The 25083-nt window shown below is 41.3% G+C and overlaps 1 protein-coding gene across 2 annotated transcripts in view; it reads left to right on the top strand.

Annotated features, from left to right (window-relative positions):
• The first annotated feature begins 3186 nt into the window (after positions 1–3186).
• Positions 3187–25083, top strand: part of EPHA3 (EPH receptor A3) — a 180060-nt gene continuing 158163 nt past the window's right edge. For both annotated transcript variants that reach the window (XM_021550215.2, XM_021550214.2), the window contains exons 1-2: positions 3187–3367; positions 19267–19331. In XM_021550215.2, the coding sequence (XP_021405890.1) occupies positions 3250–3367; positions 19267–19331 (183 nt within the window). In that variant the 5' untranslated portion in view covers positions 3187–3249. The remainder of the gene's footprint in view (positions 3368–19266; positions 19332–25083) is intronic.

The following is a 25083-nucleotide window of genomic DNA, read 5'->3' as shown; positions in this document are numbered from 1 at the left end:
ACTAACACAACGTGCGTCACTGAGAAAAAAGCCTAGTGAGACATTTGTAATGAATTTAATCTTTCTTTCCTGCTAAGAATTTTCACAGGTTTGTGTTTTTCTTTTTTTTAATGAAGTTTTTTAAAAATGTGTTCTTTGTTTCTGATTTTTCCAAGTATTTCTGCTACTCATTTTTTCACTTGAGAGGTTTTCTTTCTGAAAAGTTTGATGTTGAAATTTGCATTATATGGATTGTGTTGATAATTATACTTTTCTTCCTATGCAAGATTAGTTCACTGATGCTGAGATATTTACAAATTTGGAAAGTGATTGCTTTGAGTAACCTCAAAAACTCCCTTCTTTGGAAGTATTTTTTTTTTACACTAACTGAAAACAGAAGTTTATTGGGTTTTGAGTTGATTGCCATCTTTGTTCTTCCCCACTCCCCAGATTTGTTCTTTCTTTACCCTTTTCCTTTTACCTTTTTCTCACACCTTAAAAAAAATTGCCTGAAATCATGAAAGAAAGATGCAGATTCAGAGAGATCAGAACTAGTAGTCATGAGAACTTAGTAGGGTTTTAAAGATCTATCTCTGTTGTTCGACAGAACTCAATGAAAACAATTGTGTGTTCTAAAAAAACCCTTCTAACTAAAGCAAAATAGTTTTTTATTACTAGGGATAATTATATTTTGAGGAATGTGAATTTCTGGCCTTTTTGCTGTAGAGAAGCATCTTTGTCCAATGTATGGGAAGGTGTGGGGAAATGAGAAGGACAAAGGAGGGCAGGAGATGTTTTTCTCTGGCCTGTACATGGTTAACTGCGTGACCAGCCCACCCTGCTCCTCCCTCTGCCCTTGCAGCTTTCCTGCTCAAGAGCTCTGGGCATTTCTTCCATCTTTTGGAAGTTTGACCACAGAGGAAGTGGGGTAGATGGTAAAAATGAGTGAAAGGAAGGTTTGGAGACATGAAACAAATGGTATTGAATTTGATGATTCTTTAATTTGGTTGATTGAATAATCAATCCTGGAAACAGGAGAGGAGATTGTATCATGGTAATTTTTAGTGCTCTGTGCTCTCCTGAACTAGGAACCTATCTGAGATGACTTCTCACAGCCTTGTCTCTGCTTTGCTTTGGTTTCCACACATTTCCAGCCTCTTCAGTGCAGTGCAGAGTTAAACCAGATGTTTAGGGGGTGCCAATACTGTGCAGGAGAGACCTTGGCAAGGCTCTTGGTTTGCAACCAGTCCAGGACCTCCTCTTCTGCTGCAGGGAAGCTGCATCACTGCTGAAGCAAGCTGGTGATTCTGTGTTGTTTGATGAACCTGCAGGTCAGGTGCTGCAGGCAGCAGTTCCCTGCTGTCCTGCTGGCACTGCTGACCCTGAGGACACAAGGACACACGGGACAATGAAGAAGGAGGTTGTTCAGATGTTTACCACACTGGTTTGAGAAACACTGGGGATTCATTTCTCTGCTGTCAAAGATTTTTGATGTTAATTCTGAGACGTAGTTCCACATCTGTTGCCACAGGCTCCTCTCCTCCCATCTTCCTTCTTGCTGTGTGTGCAGACAGCACATGCATTCAGAGCTAGCCTCTGTACTATGAGGATGCATAGCTTTGGTTTGAAGTATTTATTGGACCTCAGTATTATTCAGATATTTCCCCATTTTCCACAGAACCACGCTGGGTGGCCCTGGAGACCTGAGACGAGCCACTTGAGAAGGAAGTTGTCCGTATTCTGAAACAAGGATCTGCAGAAGGGGAAGCTTGGGAAGTGCTGCTCTGCAGTGATTCCCCCTGAGGGCAGCGGAGTAGCAGCTCTGTTTCTCTGCTCTGTGCTCTGACAGGTACTCTGGGGCCTCTGACGGCTGCAAGGACTGAAGGAAAGGTGCAAGCACGAAGAAAAAACACTCATTTTACCCGGCAACTTCTAGAGTAGAGGCCCTGCTCCAGTTTGCTTTAGTGACGGCAAAGCCAGCCTGCCCTCGGGGCCGGAGCTGTGGCTGTCACCGCGGGCAGCCAGGAACGAACGATGTTAAGTGGCGTTCGCTTCTCCGGCAAGCCAGCCACGGCTGCAGCCTGAAACTCCCGAGCTTTTACCGCTGCTTTGCCGCCGCATTCCTCCCGGGAGAGCCCGGTAATTGGACACGACCGGATGGTAGCTGCCTGCAACACCCACCCGGGGCTCCCGAGTTACGTGACTCGTGTCACCCAGCCCGACTGCCGAGCCCCCGCTCCGTGCGGCGGGGCCGGGCCGGGCTCGGGGGCACCTCCCGGGACAGGGCCGGGCTCGGGGACACCTCCCGGGGCTGGGGGCGGCTCGGGGGTTATCTCCCGGGGCTGGGGGCAGGCTCGGGGTTATCTCCCGGGACTTGCGGGGCATCTCCGCGGGCCGTGGGCAGGCTGGGGGTTATCTCCCGGGGGTAGCGGACAGCCCCGCGGGCAGGCTCGGGGGTATCTCCCGGGGGTAGCGGGCAGCCCCGGGCCGCGGGCGGGCTCGGGGTTATCTCCCGGGGGTAGCGGGGCATCTCCGCGGGCCGCGGGCAGGCTGGGGGTTATCTCCCGGGGGTAGCGGGCAGCCCCGGGCCGTGGGCAGGCTCGGGTTATCTCCCGGGGGTAGCGGGCAGCCCCGGGCCGCGGGCGGGCTCGGGGTTATCTCCCGGGGGTAGCGGGGCATCTCCGCGGGCCGCGGGCAGGCTGGGGGTTATCTCCCGGGGGTAGCGGGCAGCCCCGGGCCGTGGGCAGGCTCGGGTTATCTCCCGGGGGTAGCGGGCAGCCCCGGGCCGCAGGCGGGCTCGGGGATATCTCCCGGGGGTAGCGGGCAGCCCCGCGGGCCGCGGGCAGGCTGGGGGTTATCTCCCGGGGGTAGCGGGGCAGCCCCGGGCCGCGGGCAGGCTCGGGGTTATCTCCCGGGGGTAGCGGGCAGTCCCGGGCCGTGGGCAGGCTCGGGTTATCTCCCGGGGGTAGCGGGCAGCCCCGGGCCGCGGGCAGGCTGGGGGTTATCTCCCGGGGGTAGCGGGCAGCCCCGGGCCGCGGGCAGGCTCCGCGCCCGGCCGGCGGGGCGGGGCGGTGGGCGGGGCGCGGAGCGGGGCGGGCGCTGCGCGGCGGCGGCGGGGCCGGGCGGGGCGGCCCCTCCCGGGCGCAGCGCGGAGGCGGGCGCGGGGCATGGTCCCGGCGCCGGGGCCGGTGGCGGCGGCGCGGAGCGGGCGCGGAGCGGTGGCATGCGGCGCGGAGACATGCGGCTGTGCCTGCGCTCTGCCCCGCCGACATGGACCGCCGCCGCCGCCTGCCGCCACCGCCGCCGCCGCTGCTGCTGCTGCTCCCGCTGCTGCTCCGCGCCGCGCTCGGCGCTGCCGGCCGTCTGAGCGCCCGCCCCGGCAACGAAGGTGAGCCGCGGCACGGCCGGGTGACCCGTGTATTCCTCGCTCTTCTTCTCCGCTATTCGCCCCTTCCTCTATTTTTTTTTTCCTTCCTTTTTAAAATTGTGTTTTTTTTTACCCCCCGTTATTCCTCCCCCACCCCTCTGCTCCCCGTTAAGGTGGTGCCGTGAGGCAGCGGCTCCTCGCCCCGGGGGCGCGGGGTTCGCCCTGGCACAGCGCGGCCGTGCGGGGCATGGACGGACGGACGGACGGACGGATGGATGGATGGATGGACGGACGGACGGACGGACGGACGGACGGACGGATGGATGGATGGATGGGCGGACGGATGGATGGATGGATGGGCGGATGGATGGATGCGCGGGCAGCCGCCCTGCCCTCCCCCGAGCAAAGTTGGCGAGGGCAGCGCAGCCTGTGCCTCCCCGGCCCTCGGGCGGTGCAGGGGAGCCGCAGCCCCGGGGCGAGGCGGCCCGGCGGGGCAGGGAAGGGGCAGTGTCCGGGGACCCGCAGCCCCAGCCCCGGCAGGTGCCCGGAGCCCCCGCTGCCACCTTCGCTCTCAGCCCGGTGATAACTCCAAGCCCTTTCTCATCTGCAGGGCTGGTGGCTGCGCTAAGCGTCCTGCCTTTCAAAACTTTTAATTAATACGCAAAAGAAGCTTGTTGCCCTGTAAAACCTCCTCCTGGTTCCCTAGCGGGTTTGTGTCAGATCGTGTTGTGTGTATCAGATGTGTATCAATGTGTTAAAGTTGTGTTTGTGTGTGCATGGGAATGTGTGTAATTTTCCGGAAAAAAAAAAAAAAAAAGAGTGAGTGGTTTATTTTCTTTTGCTGTGTTAATTTCTAAGATGACATTTGCTGAAAACTCGTGCTAGGTTTCAGGGGAAAAAGAAATGGTGACAACCAGACACTGTGAAAGTGAATGAAATACTTGAAATAAACCCTAAAAGACCCCTGTCCTTTTCCCATTAAGAAAAACAAACAAACAAAAAAAAAAAAAAAAAGAAATTGAGCTTTTGCTTGCTTGCAGTGAAGGTGATCGGCATGACCGGGATGTCCAGTGTAATTATCTTTCGGCATAAAATCTAGAGGGCAAAGGTTGTGAAGAACTTCTAGCACCCAACAACCATGTAAAACTCGCACCTGCTCGAGTTGGTTGGATGGTTAGAAAAGCTCTGAAACCTGTCAGAGCAATTATTTATTTCTCCCTTACAAATAATGCTGATGTGCTTACTGATATTCTGGGTGCTTGTGCGATAAGGCAGTGAGATAACAAGTTTGCATTATTTTTGGAAGGAAAAAGAAATATAATAATAAAAAAAAAAAAACCTAAGGAAAGATGCAAACTTCACAAGTCCTGGGTAATCTTTAACCAGTTGGTTTCATTGCTGGGAAATAATTATAATACCATTATACAAGAGGAGCAGTATGTTATCTGTTTGTATGTTTTATGTAAATTTGTTTTGTATGCAGTTCTGTATAGATTTATTTTAAATGAGCGTGCTTTCAACAGTCACTTTTAAACCTCCAGATAGAAGTTATTTCGTAAATATTGTAATTTCTCAAAAATCATTGTCAGAAATGAAAGCAAGAGTGTGAGCAGGGGTTACGGTTGTCTCATAACCATCCCTCTTAGGGAAGGGTTGTGGTTCTGTCAGTCAGTGGAGCAGCTCTGCCTCCATGGCAGTGGAGACACATTCTGCAAACTGACAGTGACTATGCCAAAAAGATATTGGAGCGCTCCAGTTTGCAAAAAAAAAAAAAAAAACCAACACTTTTTGTGTCTTTGTTTCGAGTCAGTGGCGCTGAGAATTGAGAAAGGAGGGAAAATATGGGTATCATACGGAATGCATGTTAAGTACACTTGTCCAAGTCAGCTTTCAGCAAATGCTGCCTCCCTTCTCTTTTCTCAGCTTCAAGGATTCGTACAAGATAAGCAATATTTGCAAAACTGGTAGTGAAAGCAACAGTAAAAATGCAGTTACAGGACAGTAACCTGCTTTTGAGTGGCTTTTTTAAGTATATGTTTTGCTATGCTTTTAAAAGACAGTTTTCTTTTTTATTCTTTTCTGTCGGTTTTCTTATTAAAAAAGCGATCAACTTTTAAAGGCTTTTTAGTTTGTTGTTTTTTTTTTTTTTTTAACCCCTATTTAGGAAAGCTCAGTAATCCTTTTATTTATTTACACTATATGGATTGATCATGTGAGTTTAGAAATCTTAATTCTTATATTTTTCTGACCCACTAATTGGATGAACAAGTGGTAGTGTGCAGCTTTAAATCATGTCAGAAGATGATGTTTTTCTCTATTAAAGGATCTTTTTCTAACCACTTCACTTACAATTCTGGTGTTTTTCCTGTAAATTTTCTCCCAAAACTAGAGATAGATGTTTCTATATTTCTCTGGGGTATTTAGAAAAGTTTCATTGTTCCACCACTGAGAATAAAAAAAGATATATTTTGGACATCATTTGTCCAAAATGTATCTATATTTGTCTATATTTGTCTATATTTTTAAAAGATATCTATAATGTCTATAGTTTGTTAATGTAGGCACGTACATAAAAATGTCTACCTTTTTCCTTTTATATTAAAGCTACTGTTGAAATTCTCCCCATAAATAGTTTTAACAGTGGATGGAACTAATTTTTGGTGTGTTTGTGCAGCTTAGTCTAACTTCTAGGGGATGTAAATGTTGCAGTGGGCACGTAACAAGAGTGTGGGCAGAGATATCAGAGAAATAACTTTTGAATTTATTTGACTTAAAATAATATTTTTTTTTAATCCAACTTCACTTAACATTTGTAATTAATATTAAAACTGATGACTGTTGGTAATACTACAGGAGAAGTGAATGGGATGAAGGGAGAAAAGGGTGAAAGGGGCTGAAGACAAACTGCTGTCTTACTGCACTTTGTGGTGCTCAGTGCTTCCCTTTTTTGTCTTTTTCTTGGAGAACTTGAGATTTTCTTAATTTGCTTCATCCCCAAAAAATTTTATTTAGGCTTTTTTCTGGATAAAAAGTAAAACTTTCCCCTGAGTTTGCTTTTGAACTCTGCCATGCTCATGAGAAATTTTCCCTACACAATCACAGGAGCTCAAGGAGGTTCTCTGAAGCTCAGCTTTAACTGTGTTTACCGTTTTCTGTGGGGTAGGACAACATCAGGATGATTTAATGTCCAACTTTCCCAGTTTGGAGTTTGCAGACTGAGCTCCGTAGGAGCACAGAAACCACAGGTTCTCCTGTTCCACCCTGCTGGATAGTCTCTGCTTGCTGAGGATTGTGTTTCTTTTTTCTTAGAAGGATGCAATTCTCTTTCTGAATAATTCCAGTGGTATCAAGAAATCGAGTGAGTTCTGTCATTTTTTTAATTTAATAATTTCTCCTCAGTCTCTTCTGTAACTATATTGCCCGCCTGAGGGTACCAGCCACCTTAATTTCACTGTTTTATAACCCACAACAGTTAACACTTGACCTAGGTCATTAACAGGATTATCAGCAAATTTGTTTAAGCTTTTACTGACAACCTGAATTGCTTCAATAATATTTTGACTGTGCAGACAGGAAACTTCTTGTAACCTCTCAATCTAGCATAAAATTAATTTCTTGTGAGCACAGCTACCAAAAGATCAATACGGGAAATCTGCTTACAGTACTTGGCTTCAAGCAGTGCCTGTTTTGGGTTTACAGTGAGAAGGTTCCAATCAGCCTCTCTTTTCAGTCTATATTGGATTTGGAGTTTCATCTTTTGAGCATTGATTACCATCTCAGAACTTTGCAGAACCCCACAATTAAATGGACTATTTTTATCCGAGCTGGTCTCTGTTAGCACTTAAAATTGCTAAAGACAATTTACTGTGCCTTTGCTTTGTAGTAGTGACAGCTCTTCGTGTGGTTTTGAAAAATGTGCTGCTTGCACATGGAACAAAATTCTTGCCCAAGTGTTGTGCATGATTTTGGGAAAGGCTGACAATACTGGGAACTTCTCAATAGAATTAGAAAGGGGAAATGCTTTTTCCAAATCTTACTTTGCTCCATGTCATGTACCATTAGGTCAGGGTAAGTCTTTACTTCTCGTGACACTATTCCTGCTGCTGCCCCTGGCTTGCAATTGACTGTTTATCTGCAGAAGAAGTTAAAAGCAGTTTTAGAAGTCTGAATGTGATACCTTTTAAAATTTAGTTTCAGAAAGCTCAGAGTTATGGTGGGCTAGAGGACTGTTTTTCATACAGCTGTGTCGTATTCAAAGCTCCTGTGCTTAATCCTAAACTGTATGTTATGATTAGACAAATAATAAACATGTTTTAAAATTCACACCATGGTGTGATGGTTTTAAAACTAGGAGAAATTGGGTAAATGCATAATTTTCTGACAACATTTTTGATAGTAGACTGTAGCATGTGGAATAACTTGTTTTCTTTACTGTTTGTCACTGGGCTTTTTTCTTGACTTACTGCTGTTTCAGCATAGCGTATTAAAATGAAAAAAAAAATCTCTCCATTGGCTAAGCAAACTTAAAGCAGGTGTTTGAAACACAGAGATGTGCAAATTGGAAACAGCAATTAATTCTTATTGCAGTTAATTTGGACACAACATACTTGCTGCCCAGCGAAGCACTCAGGGAAGAGAAATGGGTCAGAACTCCTCTGTACCCTCAGCTTCAGCAAAAAGGCACCACCAGAAGGGCAAGCATGAAACAAATAATAGGCACACCAAGTTTAACAGTTGTTTACACAAAAGTTTTGCGAATCAAGAATATGTTCCAACTGAACTTAAATTTTTCATTCCCATCTGGGGGGATGTAAAAATTAGTTTTAATTTTTTTAAAAATTATTCTCTATTGGAGTTAGGTAAATTGCTATTAGTATACTTACTTTTTGATTCTGTTGGAGAACTTGTGAGTTTTCCTCTAGGAAAATGTCTATAATTGCTCTTGTTCTTGTAATCCCCACTTGATGAAAGTTTAGAAATACAGATGCAGGTGTTCATTTTCTCGTTTTCAGAGCTCTGGATTTTATCACCAGTGAGGGTCACTACAGAGCTGTTACCAAATACCACAGTCCTGTTTGTGGAGTTTTATACAGAGCCTGAGTTAGTGCCCTAAGATACCTGTAACTCGTGTAGCTTTGTAGCTGCTCTTTGATTTTTCTGTGAAAGAAAATAAAAACAAGTAAGAGACTGCTGCAATAATCATGCCTTTACTTCTGGTGAAGTTCAAAGCTCTGCTCAGTGGAGCTGGTATTGAACCCCAGCAGGTAATTTTGTTACCCTAAGGTGCAAAATTGGATGTTTCCAGAGTTGTTAGATAAATCTCCAGAGGTGGGGCAGACAGTTTTCCCTAACCCCCTGCCTTTCTAAAGCATACTTCTGGCATCCAAAGAGTGCTTTTTCTAGAATTGAACACTTCCTTTATTTTGCATTTTTAGATTTGTTAAAGCATTGCTGAAAATATATTTGTGAGGAAGAAAAGACTTGCCATAAGAAATGACAGAGGGAAAAAGAAGACTTTTTCCTTTACAAAAGCATCTGACTAGTGTTAAATGATTGTATTTCCTAAAAATTCACCACAGTGGGGTAACCCTTATTTCTGTAAATGCTTTAGAACAGTAGCTTTTTTTTTTTTTTAAAGAAAAAAACCAACATATTTAAACTTGTTCTAAACAAGAACCAAAACTTTTAAACAAAAATAGGTTAATTCAGAAGATTAGATATGAGCTCCCAGGAGTGTAATTTTGGAAACAGAGTGTGGTAGCAATTTGTGGACTCAGGATTGTATTCCCCAGCAGAAATTTTGTGTTTTTTAGTTTCTTAGGCGCTTGCTAAATCCAGGCACAAGTTCTCATTTTGCAGTGTGAAACAGATGCAAGATTAAAATTCAGTCCCTTAAACTGAAAGTTCCTTTCAAATTTCTGCAGTGAATGAATGAAAGAAATAAAGATGTAGAAATAAAGATAATCCTGCCTGAAAGAAACCTTGGGATGGTGACAGAAAATTCCAGTCTGCGGGAGTGACGGGGAACCCACACATAAAGCCGTGAATTTGCAGAGATGTTATTAAATCAGACACATTGTAAGCAGAAACATTTGTACCACTCTCCTTTTTCTTTTTTTTTTTTTTTTTTTTTTTTTTTTTTTTTTTTTTTTTTGTTCATTTAACTACCGTGTCCTGCTGTTTCAGGCAAAATATGGAGGAAAATCCCATTAATCTACTGGAAAAATATTGATGAAAGAAGAATAGCAGAGCAAACGAACAGTGGCTGAAACTTGCTAGCAATTAAGAGAACAATAGGTTGAATGTTAAGGTTCAGTCAGGGCAGTTTAGTGTAATATGGTGTGGGAATGGGGCTTTTTTTTATTTCCAGCTGGTTTCTTATAATGTTCTTATATCTATATTTGGATAGCAAGATTTGCATGGCATTTTTTTTTTAACAATAATTAAACCTGCTAAATATAGCTGCCTCACATAAGAGGACAGCAGTTAAAATGAAGCTTTTAAATTGATGCCTAGAAATGGAGGGGTTTGTAGAAAATCTAGAGCGACAAGTTAGTCTTTGAAGAAATTACAATTAAGCACAAAAATATATTTTGGTCCGTGGTGGGCTTCCCACAAACTTTGTGCAGTAACAAACAAACAAGTGACATGGGATTGCTTACTTTAGTTGCTGAGAATTTAGAAGGCAGGTAGAGGGGTTTTGTTCTTGTCTTTTTTTTTTTTTTTTTTTAAGAGGCAAGACTTTTTGAGTGATCCATTTTAAGGGGGGAGAGAAGGATTAAAGGAAGAGGAAAAAGTAGGCAGAGATGAAGAAAATTGGATCTGAATATTTAAAAACAAAATCCAAACTTCCTCTGATTACTGACAAAGTTAGGGACCCAGAATTCAGTCCTGACAGGGATCTGAACAGTGAGCAAAGCACAAATTAAGAAATTCCTTGCCTCCCTGAAAGTCTGAGCTTTGTTTACATTAGTGAGCTTCGTGACTCTGATTTAGCAGTGGTGAATTTCAACAGAGGCTGCAGTTAAGAGAGGCATTTTCACCATTCTATTTAATCTTGCTCTGACAGTGCTTTCGTTTAAAAAAAAAAAATTAAAAAAAAAGAAAAGCAAGGCAAGTTATTTCTGCCCAGCCTTAATGTTCATGGAGAAAACTGACTAAACGACTTGAGGCCATTATCTTGAGACAGGTTCTGAGATGGTGAGGGCCTTACCCTGCAGAAAGTTTTCTCCCATGATTTAGCCCAGAGAACAAATGTCCTGGCGATGCCTGAGTGCTCAGCGTTCCTGGAGTACGTGGCTCCAGCTGTGGAGGATGTTCTGTGCTCACCCAAACTCTCCAAAGGAAACCCAGCTGTAGGGAAAACTCCTCAGCTTCTTTATTCTCAGCCCACCTGCCCACCCTTCTTCTCATGCCTGTGCCATTTTTTTCTGTCCCTTCCTTTACAGAAATCAACATTCAGGCAGAAAGAGTAGAAGGCAAAAATAACTTTTTTTTCTGATTTTGATGCTGTGTGCCCAGTCTTCTTTTTACTAAAAGCTGTTTACCAGAGGGGGGGATGCTTTGACACTGAAGATGCCCAGAAGAAAAGTCAAAAGAGAATAATTAAATGTTTAATGGCATTGCTTTTCCTGAAAGATGGGCTAGAGCTAGACAGAGGGTGTTCAAGGAATTAAAACAGAAGTTTTCCAGGCAAACCAAGGAAAGAAACACTGGAGAAGAGTCATGAGGAACATGCTTAGTTTATGGAATAGGATGGAAACCCGAGCCCTTTGTGGTAAGGTGGTGGAAGCAGAAGAATAAGCAGAAGACAGGGGTCTGAAAGTGTCTTGTGAGTAGATGGGAATAGAGCAGTCATTTACCTTTGTTATAAATATTTGTGTTTCTCACATATGGAAATAGTGAAAAAAGATGTTAGTGGGGTTTTGGTTGCAAAGGCAGCAAATGAAGTCGGGGCAATTCCATTTTTCATACGAATAGCTCAGCACACATGTTCTGCATTAATTACCTCCATAAATTCTGTTAACCTGGCAAACAATGAAAATATCATGTTGGTGACATCACTGTGTTGGAAAATAAGAATGGGTTCAGCATCTTGATTTTCTCAGCATGACATTTGAGTAGATTTCTTATACTATTGGCCTTTTGCTCCTGCAATTTGCACCATGGTGTTGAGTCATTTGCTCTGTGGGTTTATTTTATCTGTGGGGCAGCCATGTAAGGGCCGCAGCATTCCATGCAAGCTGGGGATCTTTATTCATGGAGGTAGGGAAGAAAAGTTTGACAAAATTATCAGGGCACACTTGAGTATGTGGCTTTCCAAATACAGTGCTTCAGGATTCTCAGAATTGTTTTACAAATCTTGACTTCTGTGCTTTAAGCTTAGGAAACCAAAACTCAACGAAGCCCAACCCAACTCTATTTATTTTTGTTTTTCTGTGCCCCATGCAAGGAGTGCCATAAAAGTAAAACTTTTTTCTGAGTTGTGGCATGCTGCCAGTGGATTCACTAAGGGGATATCACAGCCTTTTTAACAAATGAATAGTCATTTCCTGAACTTATGCTCTGGTCCCTGTCTCAAAATTTTCTGTCCTCCAAAGGGGTATTGATCACTTGCTGTGGATTTTGTTGATTACTGGACCTTGAATATGTTTGAACTGCAGTAAAATTTGTGGGAACCTTGGAACTTTAGTTGTGGGTGTTGTGTGTGCCCAAGAGTCTTTTCTGTGACACTCTCTGGTGTCTAGAATTCTAGAAACTGAGCGTGTCATAGTAGGTTTGGACTTCTCAGCTTACCTTAAGTGAACTTGGACACTGACTCAATATTGATTTTCCCCTTTAAGCTGCTAAAAGTCTTTCCAAGGAGACCTTTGTGACACTCCAAATCTACCAAACCTTCAGAGAACTCAATTCTGTAAAACTAGTGAATACTTGAAATTTTTTTTTAAATTTAAGTAAAAAGAGTTAGATGCGCAGTGTGGTTAAACCTTTCTGAGAAGTGCTTTAGGACTTACTGAAATGATTTGAGTAATGTTTGCTGTTGAGTTTTGGCTAGACAAAACATGTGATGCCATTTTATGTGCCTCAGGGTTTGGGTATCCAGTGGGACTGACAAATATGACACATCCTACAAGAGACCCACTTCTATTCTGGGCTGATAAAAGGCAGGGTTGGCAGGGTTTAGGTAACTCAATCTCATCCATAGTTTCTGGGTGGTTTTTTTTTTCCCCTCTAAGATGGGTGAAAATAACTTGTGTTTTAAAGGGAATTTAAACTCCCTTTCAGCACAGTAGCCCGCATTTTGCATTTGCATATTTAACATGGTGCCTCAGTGGTATCGGATTTAATGCCAGAGTGGTGGAATGGAATGAGATCTGTAGGGTTTCTGTCTGAATTTGAGTTCAGCTAAACTCTATTTCAGGTATTCTGAAGCTTTCTGCCTCTTGATTTTTGTAGGAGGTACTGGAATAGGACCAATTGGAACTGTTTAAAAAAAAATGCAAAGAAGGCAAGGCGACAGTAATTTGGAACCCATTAGGTTAATCCATTTTTAATTTTTATATCCTTGTCTTAATGAAAAGAACTGGCACATATCAACTTACAGGAAATAGCCTAATAAAACTGAAACCTTATTAGGCCCCTTTGATAAACAGTGCATTCCAGCCCACCACCAGTCATATGTTTTTGCATACTTGGAAATTGAGCTTTGTGCCACTTTAACAATATCAAGAGAATGCTCATGTTTCAAAGTAATAAAAAAGAAATAAAAATCTGTTTTGCCTGTGTTCATCACTGAAAATGGATGGATGGTAGTCCCTTTTCCACAGGCAGGCATCATAGTTAGCAAAATGAGGAGGACCACTGGAGGGCTTCCACTTAGCATGGAGTGCAGGTGATGTTTTTATTTATAGGCATTCCTGAATTGCTGATTGCTGTCCTGCATTCTCTCCTTCATGGCAGCTTTTTGAGAGAAATCTGCAGTGAGGGGTTGCTGCTTTGGCTGCTTCTGCTTCTTTTTCAGCTGTAGGAAAAGCTGAGGTATCTAAATCTGGCCTCAGACTCTCTTGAGGAGTGTGTTTGATAAGAAAATTAAAATCTGGGGGGAGGAAAATGAAATTCTTCCTATTCAAAACCTGCGGCAAGCTGCCATAAAATTAGAATTTGCCAAATCATCTGAATTGATGGTGGAGGCTTTTATGTTCTGCAGAAGCATTAATCTCTAGGCTAATTTGACATAATTTGCTAGTTTTTTGTCTTATCTGATATTTATAACAAAATCTCTTAATTCTGAAAAGTTTTTACTGAACATTTAAATAAAAATAATGGAGGCTTAGTCTTTCCAGTCTTTTCTGAAGATTCCTGTGTTTAGTATTGCAGCAACTGTTTTTAAATTCATTTTGTTTTTGGTTTACTTGTTCATCCATTGCCTTCACCCTGGTGGAGTCCTTCAGTCAGCAGTTTGACCACAGATTGAACATGACAGTTACCAAATTTGGAATGTTCTGCACAGAATCACATTTGTGTTGTGCAGTGTCACAGCTCAGGCAAGGAGGGTTGGAAGTGCAGACCCCGCAGGGCTGTTCCTCTCGCAGGACTGCAGCCTGGCTCTGGGCTCAGCAGAAATCGCAGCTTTAGCAAAGAGTTTTTTAGTAAATGGGCCAAACTGTTGGCATGTGGATTGGGTAAGTGCTGCAGAGTTGTACTGGCTGTTTTTAGGTTATTTTCTTCTGAGCAGTACTAACATCTTCACTAAAATATTTGAGGGGAAATGCAGGACTATAAAATCACAGGAGGCTTGACTTTTATTATTAAACAAGCAGCAAAGCAGACCACTTAAAACCTGGCTTCACTGTTGGACACCCTTTTTTATTTGTTGTCCCTTCTCAAAGGTTTCTTAGTGGGTTTCATGGCAACATCAGTGTGAAAGCTGATCCTAGCTGGAAATTTAACTTGCAGCCAGGTGCAACTTTGGCCTTGCCTGAGTTCTGCCTGCCTACCTAAAAATGTTGATTCTAGCCCCAGAATAATCCAAGACACAAAGGTGATGTTCTGCCACTGCTTGGGCAGTGGAGAGTTGGGAAGACTCAGATTTGTGTTCACAGGGGGCTGAAAATACAGGTGCAAGCTCCCTTTGCTTGAGAAGGGTTCACCATTCCAGAAATGTACATAGGCTTTGTGCTGACTCCGCTCTGTCCCAGCCCAAAACCAAATTCTGGCTGACTTTCTGCTACAGAGGATTTTCTTTGCTTCTTGGGATTATATGGCACATTTCAATTAGGCATTCACCATTTTTTAGGGTTTTTATTTTGTTGTTGTTGCATAGCAAGTTTAATTTTTCCCATTTGTTGGCATTTTTTTAATAACTAGCCAGGGTATTTCTAAACTCAAAATTTGTTGCCAAACAAGAGAAGACAACGTAGCAGTGTGAGGTTTTTTAATGCATTTTTAACTATTAATGAAAATGTTAATTCTAAAAATATTTAATTATAAATTATGAATGTTAATAATTATAAATGTTAATTATAAAAATGTTGAATTGTGAAATATTAATTACAAAAATATTTAAGCATCTCTTGACATTGGCTATTGCTCTGTATTTTCTATGTAAAAAAGAAAACTTGGAAATGCTTTCCACTGGTGTGGTGTAGGTTGTTCTCTACACATTGCAAGTTAGGATAGTGTCCCCTAGCAGGCTTTCCTCATTTCTTCAGCAGTGAAAGGAATCTCAGAGTGATTCTACCTGGCACAAGATTTGTTTGATTATTTCCATTCTTGTGGGAGGTATTTCTACTGTATTCAGTTCATCGTGGCAGTTCTTGCTCCACGTCTTTGTGGAAATGTTGCAGCTTTCAGACTGTGTTTAGAAATCACTTCAATTTTAGGGCTCTTTTCTTTCCCTGACATTCCTCCTGATGGAACATGCTGCTAGTGAGCCCTGGGCCATCTCTTCCAAATCTGGAAGCAGCTTCTGGTAGCACGAGTGTCATGTTCCACCCATGGCTCCATTCGTCTGCTGCTGGAGCCGTGAGAGGGGAGTGAGGGAGCTTCGTGTTTCACATCCACACCCCTGCTCCAGTTCTGCAGAGAGATCCGACTGACCCCCTGGAAATCCACATGGAGGGAACTGGTAATGCTTTCTCCTGTGGCTGTGCATGGGGAAAGCCAAGAGAATCAGGCAGGAGAGGGTCTCAAGCAAGAGAAAATGTTCTTAAGTGGCATTTTAGGGGTATGGTGCATTGGCAGAAATACTGCATTGTAGTGTGGAGAGCAGTGCTGTTGTACAGGAGGACCAAATCCCTGATTTCCAGAGTCAGAAATCATGGCTGCTCATCTTAATACCAGTAAATTCTCCTTTAGAATTACCAGGAGCTTTAAATCAAGGTAATTACATGATGGAAACCAATGTAGGACACTGAGCTAGTTAGACAGCAATTTATTTATTTACTTAAAGTTGCTTTATGAGAGCTCCTCTGTGTCTCCTCAGCACAACCAGGAATCTTTTCCAAGGCATTCTGTTGGAAAGAATTGTCTCTAGCAACAAAACTGTTCAGCTTTTTTTAAGAGCTGGTTAACCTCAGGGATTTTTGTAGGAACCAGCTGAGTGTTGGTCACACAGTTTTGCAGGAGGAGTTGGTACAAGGAGAGCAGATGAGTTGTGTGAGAAACTCATAAACTTCTTTCATCTAGTAAATATGTGGCTATAGGCATTTGTAGGGTATTTAAGTATTGGCTTTCATTTAACTTTAATTGTGTGTGGAAAAACAAATGAAAAATTTGAAAAATGAAAAATTTTTCACACTGAAAAATGCCTGCCAGAGAGGATCCGTCTGAGTACATCTTCATGAAACACTTCATGAATTGATTCACAAAATGGACCTGACCAAGTGTTTCATTTTGTTACACTAAAGGATCGATCAGGATTAAAAGAAGTTGTAATAAGTTAATGTAAGAATCGAGTGCTTTTTTGAAGTTTTCCATTTTTACTTTTTAACTAATCATCCAAATCCATGAAGAAAAAGAAATCAGACAATTAATTTCTAACCCATCCTTTTATGTATTTCTTATATCTTAGTGTAGGGAAATGCTACCTTCTCCTCCAGTTTCCAGATTAATATGTAGAGTTAGGACATACAAGGACCAAATGAACCATTGCTTCTCCCAGTCATTTTTGTCTAGAGACCAGGATTGCATCCTCTCAGTTCTGCATTACTGTTTCCTCTCTATCAAGGTGTGCAACTCTCTGGAAGTCACTGGGAAAATGAGTGTCCTAGAAGCTTTTATGAGGAAGAAGAGGAAGGTGTTTTTTTATTGAAGTTACTACTTGAAAGATGTTTTTTGCATTTTAGATACTATTAAGGAACAGCACAACACACATCTGAACCAGAAGTCTCCTGTAGCCAGTGTGAAAACCTCCCTTTGCAAGGACTTCTAAAAACAGGTTCAAACAGGTTTGAACATGGAAAAGTAGTGGTTCCAATCTGAAGGAGGTGAGGAAAGTGGAATGAAGGAAAAATTATTCTTAACTTCACAGATTTGCTCCTGATGATATCAGGTTGTCTCATGGCTGAAGCACGTGCCTGTACTGAACATTTAATTGCCACCCATGTCCTGTTGTGATGCCTGTGAGGGCAAGGTGGACCTGCAGGGCAGATCTGGAGAGGGGAAACTACCACCAAGCTGTGGCTCCACTGCCTGGTTGTGTTTTGCAGACAAAACTGATGAGTTTGGACTGAATTCATCAATTTCAGAGAAAATCATGTTTTCAAGGAGCTTGTCCTGAAAGAATAAATATTATGTAATTAATATAATAATATATTAATACCTATTATTTCTTATATATAAAATATATTACTTAGGTTTGCTCCTGAGTGATTTGCCTCAGCCACTTCTTGCCAAGTGATTTTCCTCAGGAGTCACACTTCCTTCAGCACTGTGCAGTGCAGATGCATGGCAAACAGATCTGTCTCGTCCTGGGAGATCCAGAATTGTGGGAATTTCTACTAACAAAAAACGAGACGTGCACTTCTCCTTTTGAATTTTTATTGCTGTTTCTTTTTTATGGATGCAAACTTTGCTGCAGAGTAGCCTGCCTAGGGCCGTGTGCACTCAATAAAGGACTGACTGATTTCTCTTTGTGTACGTGATTGAGGACTTGATTCAGAGCTGAGAAAGATGTAGCACTGGATTATGTTCTTTCTGTAAGATTAGTAAAGATATTTTGTTTATTGATGTAGATAAAGCAGTGCTGTTGTTTTCTTTTAAAGGGGAGTATTACTGCAGGGGGAAACATTTTTCTCACATAGAAGGCAGAGCAGCTCAGTCCTGGCAGAATAGCAGTGCACATATATCCATACAAAACACAAATATGTGTGCACACAAATGTTGAAAATATGTTTACTTATGGTTCTTTATAGCACAGTCTTATTTCTAATACTGTACACCTGCATCTCCTTCTGCACATCCTAATTATCAGTAAAAATAATGCTTTCAGAGCTATTTTTTTTCAAGTGTTGTCCAAATTTAACAGCAGTCAAACTGAGAATTATGTAATAATACAAATAGCTTAACTCAGCTTATTCGTAGATATTGTCCCTCATTTTTTGTTTCCTGTTCTCCTGTTTACTTGGAACACCAATGCTCAGGCCATCTGGTTCTGGGGACGGTGACAACCCTTCAGGTTAACAAATATAAGATGAAGCTGCTACAGTGGCTACCTCTGATAGATCTGACATTGTCAGGTGTTAAAATGTCCTAGCATATGCTGAGATTTATTTCATTTCTCGTTATCATTATTTTCCGTATTGAAGGGGAAAAATAAATAAAGGGAGTGTGGGGGGTGGTGAGCATACCCAACAAAAGTAAGTCCAGATTGCAGATTATAAATATTACAGTGTTGCCATGAAGTATTAATGCTTCATTAGTTGCTATTTATATAGAGGCTATTTTCTTTCATACAGTGTTTTGTATAAATTCACCTGTTCTGCTTCATGCTGATAAAGAAGCGGTTACTTAGGGAAGTGTGTGACCAAGCACTAGGACACTAGGAGGCTGTATGGCCAAGATGAGGAAAATTTATTATTTATTTTTGTGCTTGTAGGAAACAAATAAATACTAAAAGAAGGATATCCTTTAATTTGGATGTATATATTTATTTTAAATACCTGTTGTATGTATAAACCCACTGAGATTTGATTGACTTGAAGATGCCTGTCAGACTGTTTACAAATAAAATCTTCCTTTTCACACTGAAAATTAATGTGTAGCTCAAAAAAAAAAAAAAAAACCCAGCAAGATTAGCAATCAATTGATGGCCCTCTTTAAAAGCAGGTTTGTCTGTACTTGCAATGTTGTAAATAATTACTTTTGTATCTAATGTGCTACACATGACATTTAGAAAACACTACTGCAAGACAATTTGAGAACAAATTAGATCAGAAGCAAGAAAGAATTGCAGGAAGGACTTTAATCAGCTTTCATTATTTATCCCTATAATCTGAGAAGATTATAGATGACAAATAGATGCCTTTAATCAAGTAATGATTTAAATATTCAGATCTCACCATTCCAGTCAAATGCAGTGACCCAAATTTCAGGCATCCGAGGGGAAAACACTGTGGTTTGTGCAGCTGATAGAAGAGTTCTGTTCCCACCCCATGCTGCAATTAATTTAGCCATGATCCATTGTTTGCTTTTTGTCACTTTTCTGGTTTTCAGAAGTTGCCCTGCCTGCTGTTCATGGTGTTTTAAGCTAAACAAGATGATCCTTTTCATTTGTCTTTTTCTTCTGTGCAGCTTCACCGCCAGGCCACCTGAACAAATCGACTGCTCACAAATAAACACAGCCCTGGATGTGGGTAACTGAGGTTAACTGGGCAGAGGCAAAGGAAACTCACTCCTCTTCCTTGTGTCTTCTTTTGTAGTTAATCTGCTGGATTCAAAAACAATTCAAGGGGAGCTGGGCTGGATCTCCTACCCATCACATGGGGTGAGTTCACTGGAGTATGAAAGGGGAAAGTGCTGCTGCATTGTTTCCTCTTCAGAGGACACCGTGCAATAAGGCTGGGGCTTTGGAGATGCAAAAATAATCTGCTTTGAACTTGCAAAATATGTTTTACATAGCTGTGGGGCCTTCTCTTTAGAATACCCATTCCTGGATACTGCAGGTAAACCCCTGGAAGGGCTGGTTCCTTGGGGAGAAACATGAAAGCAAGAGGTGCATGAATAACAGCAGCAAAAAGTTCTCTTTAGGTACTGCTCCTTTTCTGTCATGAAGTGTGTTTCTAAAAGAGATCATGAATCTGCTGCATGGTGTTACTTACTAATTTGTTCAGATTGAAGTAGTGGAAGGTGAAAGCTGTGTGGATGTAAGTGGCTGATGTAAGTACTTGTTTGTAACTTTTGTGTGAATTGTTGCTAAAGTGTTCAAGTTATGAGTTGGAGTATTACTACAGAAATGTCTAAATAATGTTCTGGAGGTGCTTGGTGGTTGTTTTGTTTACCTTGTATCCAGATCTAATGAAACTAGGTATTCTTTTGGAAGATTTAGAACTGCAGTCTTAAAGCAAACGTTCTTTCCAATTTACTAACTCCATCATTTCTGCATAGTTTTTGCCAGCAGACTCTTTTTAGAAATTTCTTGGTAACATCATATTGATGACTAAATGGTGTATATCTGTCTAGTGATGCTGATATGTGTTCACTCCCCGCCTCCGTATCTCTATGTGTTTGTGTGTAGGAACATCCCATCGCTCTCTTTCTGTGTTACATCATGCAGATATGCAGGATGACTCCTGCATTCCTGCATTCTGTTTCCCCCCAAACACAAAGAAACCCCACTTTGCAGTTGAACCCTCATGTCTAGGCTCTCAGAGAAGACTGAGCCATCAAGTCTTTGCTGAAAGAAAGCACCTGTGAGACTTTATTTTTTTTTTTTTTCCTTTTTTTCTTTTTTTAAGCTTTGGGCAACTTGTTGATTCACCTTTATCACAGAAACAGTGTTAACAGTGCCTTCGCATCTCTGCCCTCTGCCTCATGGGATTCCTTTGCTGATGTTTAAGTTGTGCCTTCTTGATATTAGGCGTTATGCAGGTGTTTAGCAGTATTTAAGGATGAAGGTTTGGTTCATTTTTTGAGTTTATGCATGGATCTCTCTCTGTGTTTCTGGATAAAATTGTTCCATTCTCATGGGAAAGAAGGGGGAAGAGGGTTCAGGTTTCCTCCTAGTGGCTTTTTCTGCTGACTTTTCCCAACAAGAAACATCTCTAAACAGGATGTCCAAGAGGGAACTCTCCAGCAATTTCTAGTTCATCAGTATGGTTTCTTTTTTTTCCACTTGCATCTTTTTTTATGAAGCCCTTCTCTCCCAGCTCCCACTGCTCCACTGCTTTGCTCTCCTGCTCTGTTCAGCTCCTTGCAGCTGTGCAGATCTGCTGCTCTGCTCCCTGCAGCTGTGTCTCTCCTGCCTTGGATGCTTAAAGCAGTTGGTAGGGAATGATGCAGGGTATCATGGGGGCTATAAGGAAAACAGATGTGCTGCATTACCCCACCAAAAAGGGCCCCTGGATCTGTCAAGGTCAATTTTATTGGCTTTTGCAAGTTTTTGTCAGGTAAATCCAGCCCAAGTTGTTGTTGCTTGTGTTTGTACATGCTGTTCCTATTTACTGCCATGTCCTCGGATATCGAAGCCAAAGTAAATAATGGAATTCCACTGATGTTCTTGCAAGTTAATGAAATTCTTAGTTAAAAGTAAATTAATATAGATTGTATGCTGTGACTGTTTTTGGAAGAGAATGGAGGCTCTAGACTGTAGTCTTCAAAATACCTTGGGATTTTAAGCTTGCATATTGAAATATAAATGTAAAGTATAGAAATAACAATGTTTATCCTATCCCAGTTGGCATTTTGCTGTAAAATGGTGACAACTTGAGCATCGTGTGAGAGAGACACCCTCTTCTTACAGCCCTTTATTTATAGTCAGTTAATTAAACCTGGTAAATATGGCTGTGTCTGTCTCTGAGCTAAAATATGAACTTAAACTTCAGTGGAAAAACATTATAATAAAGATGTCACATCACGTTGAAAGATTGCTAATAGCAGAGCAGTGATTTAGAAGGTAAAGCTGATAGAGCTGCACTGGAGGCTGTGACTCACAAATGAGAATATTGGTGTCGTGCCAATTCCTCTCGAGCGTGCAGCAGTGTTCACATAAATGTCAGGACACCAAAGCTGGTGACTTACAGGGTTTTTAAAAATAATTTAACTGAAGTGTTTAGCAAACCTCTTACTAGGTTAATAATTTTATCCTGTTGATATGTGATATTGATTGATTTTTGGTAAAATGACCCAATTGATTGGTTCTTCTTTATTCCTTTAAGTTGCCCTTGGCTTGGGCATATGTAGGAATAGCTTTCCAGAAATTCCTGAATATTCATGTTAAGTTTTGTAGCTCATTGGTATTCAGGGGTTTGTGTGTCTCACATGAGCACGCTGTAATGGCAGTGGTTTAGACTCTGGTGAGTAAAATCACCCTGGAAGAATGTGATCTCTCCTTGAACCATCCCACACAGCCACAGCCTTGGCTCCAGGAACACTGATCTGGTCAAGCTCATTAAAACCCCGTCAGCACAAAGCATTGGCCCCTCCAGATAGCAAGGCATAAGAATTTCAAAAAATATAATAGCAGGTTTTGCTGATGCTTGAGCATGATTGGCAGCAGCCACAAGGCCCCTGTCCTGTGCCACCATCCCCAGCACCTGCCCAGGCAACCTTTTTGTGATGCCAATCAGTCAAACCCCAGCTCCATTTCTATAGGTTTCATTAAAAGGGAAAGAAAGAAGAGCTACTTACTCTGTGCAGAGTATATTATTGATATGCTGATTAAGCATAATGCAAATGATCATTAACCGTAATTCACATAAATTACAGCAGCACAGATGTGGGGGTTGGGAGGATAAAGCAAGTCACTTTAATAATATGCAATAGAAATGTGATGGATAATTCATACAGACAAAAGGAGTACAGTCTAAACCCCGCTCTGCATATTCATGGCAGGAATTTTCTTGGTTTCAGCATCATTTTTTAGGGAGAAAGATGTATCTGACTCCTGCTCCATGGTTGTTTTTTTTTTTGGTGAAGTTTAAAAAAAAAACAACCCAAACTTCTGTGACATAATCCATCGTTCTGCAGTCATGCAGCTTGTGACTCAATCTTTACATATTTATTAGTCAGATTTATGGACTTGAAATTTTTGGTCATGTTTTTTTCATGTAGTCAGTAGAAAAGCAACAGAGAAATCACTCTTATCTTGTTTTATTGAGCTAGAGAAAGGAATACTGTGGCATTTTTTTACTGTCATGTAAAAGATAATTGTTCAAAAAAGTAACCAAACCAAGTAAAACAAACCACAAGAGAAACAGCTCTAACAAAAAAAAAAAAAAATAGCCAACTTCAATGAGTTCTGTATATGGCAAAAGTTAGTAAAATGAAGACAAAACTTAAAAGACCGATTGGAAAAATAGTGATTTCTGTCTTTGATCTTGACGGCTTTCTAAATCCCCGAGTTTCTTCAGAAACATTAGATTTTTTGTGAGCTGGCCGTACTCAGTACCTTAAGCTTTTGGACACCTAGTTCAAAATCTGGTGTGGATAACTTGGCTTTTTCTTAGTGGTCACTCTGACGGTTATTTGAACAAATCAAGCTGATCATGTCAGTAAGGGAAACTGGTTCATCAGAATTTGAGGAGGGAAGGGTAACATTCCCTGCTCCCCTAATAGCTGGTGTTGTGCCAGGCAGGCTAGAGCTTGCGTGACTGAGATTAATGAGATTTTTCCATCAACCAAAAATTGAGTTGGAATAAAAAAAAAAAAATCCTAGCAAAAGTGAGGAAAATGCCTCCTTTCTTATATTTCAAAAGCCTGAAAGTAGTTTGTCATGTTAGCCTGCTTTGCTGCCTACCCAGGCTGCTGGCAGCCTCCTTGGTTTCGTTTGTTCTGCTTTCAATAGTTGCCTAATGTGTGGCACTATAAAAACTTTTGGGTCTTTTATTTTTGTGGGATATCATGGACAGAGTGACTGCAGGAGAGCCTGACTTTTCTATAAGCATTTGGATGTCCCTTGTGACTAGGTGAAGGAAGAGGAGAATTTGTGCAGGGTACATCCTGGCTCTCATGAAGGTGCTCTCAAATAAATGTCACTCAAGAATCAGTTTCTCAGCCCACTGTGACTGGAAAGTTTCTCTGTTAATGCAGAAGACATTTTGAAGATTAATAAGTATTTCCACGAGGTTTGCTTTCCTGCAGCTTTGTGTCTTGCTGTTAATTGCATCCTGTTCTGTGGAAGGTTTGGATTTATTTGTTTCTTTTAGTAGGTCCTTAGTGCCAGTGGGTTTCCTTGTGCCTTTCCTTCAGCTGAGCGCATGCAAAGTTTTTCTTCCTTACACAAGTCTCACATTTTCACACCACTGCCAAATCTCAGGGCAGCAGAGCTGCCAAAAAAACCTTGAAACTGACCAACAAAAGTACAAAAAATGTATCAAATGCCTCATTTTATTTTTTTTTTTAATGCTGATTGTCGTCTTAGCCTGTGTTCATTTTTTGTCTGACACCAAACTTGACAACTTTTTATATAAAATGGGCAGTGTTGCTGAAATTACTAAGTGGTTGTGAAAATTAATTTCAAAGTGAACCCAGTGATAATATCAAACAATTGGTATGAGACAAAAGACTGAAACTTAAAAGATATCTTTGTAAAATAAAACTTATGTCCTTGTAAAAATGAAAGCAATCATGCTGTATACTTTCTTTTCTCTATCCATTAACAGTGGAATTTCCTTAGTACTTCTTAAAACATTGTGTTCTGGTAAAATCAAGATTTATCTGTTTTGCCTGAGCTCTGCTCTCCGTACAACCTCATACTGTTAGCTTGCCTTCCACAATTTGTGCATCATGTCTGAAATGCAGGCAGACTGTTGTGACGCTTGCAAGTCAGATGAACCACTTGGGATTCTGGTTTTGTGATTTGTAGACTTTGTTTCGTCTTACAGTGAGCAGCTGATTGGGAAAATCTTTTTTTTTTTTTGTTAATATGTTCATTTTTTTCACTTCAGTATGTGCTTCTGGGGTGCACTGAAATTGTATTTGTTTCACTTGAGTCTCTGTTTTTCAAAATAGTGAAAACTTTAAAAAATAAGAGCTTTCATAGAAGTTTTTCTTTTTACCTTCAGTTTTCTGTATTCAAACGTGCTGTTTCTCAATTTTAACTTTTTGTTTTCTTCCTGCTGGAATAAGACTCTAAGTACTCTGCTATAAAATGAATTATTTTTCTTTGGAGAGGGACAATCAGAAATCTGCCTGATTTCTGAAGTTTTTAAAGTCTCTTCATTCACACTCAACCTTGAATCAGAATGCAATTGTGGTTTCTTCAGTTTGTGGATGCTGCTTTTATACAAAATCTGAATTAGTAAAAAGAAAATTTTTTGTATTGCACTTTTTTCCCCTGATAGCTCTTTTTTGTAGCAACATAAAGCTGTGAGATATGCCAGATAAATATGTTAATTCTGTGAATATTGCTATGTTCATGACTGATTTTGAATAAATGTGAATTTTGGTGATATTTTCAGAAGCAGTGTGAAAGTAGTCAATGGTGGTGTATTTTAATTGGTTTTGACTTGTGTTTCTTCTGTGCACTATCTTTTGCTGCTTGCATTAAGCATGCATTTAAAAGGGAAGTTTAAATTGAA

The sequence above is a fragment of the Lonchura striata genome, chromosome 2 (genome assembly GCF_046129695.1).
Source record: "Lonchura striata isolate bLonStr1 chromosome 2, bLonStr1.mat, whole genome shotgun sequence".
NCBI lineage: Eukaryota > Metazoa > Chordata > Aves > Passeriformes > Estrildidae > Lonchura > Lonchura striata.
The sequence above is the reverse complement of the archived record's forward strand: the minus strand, read 5'-3'. Positions and strand labels throughout refer to the sequence as shown.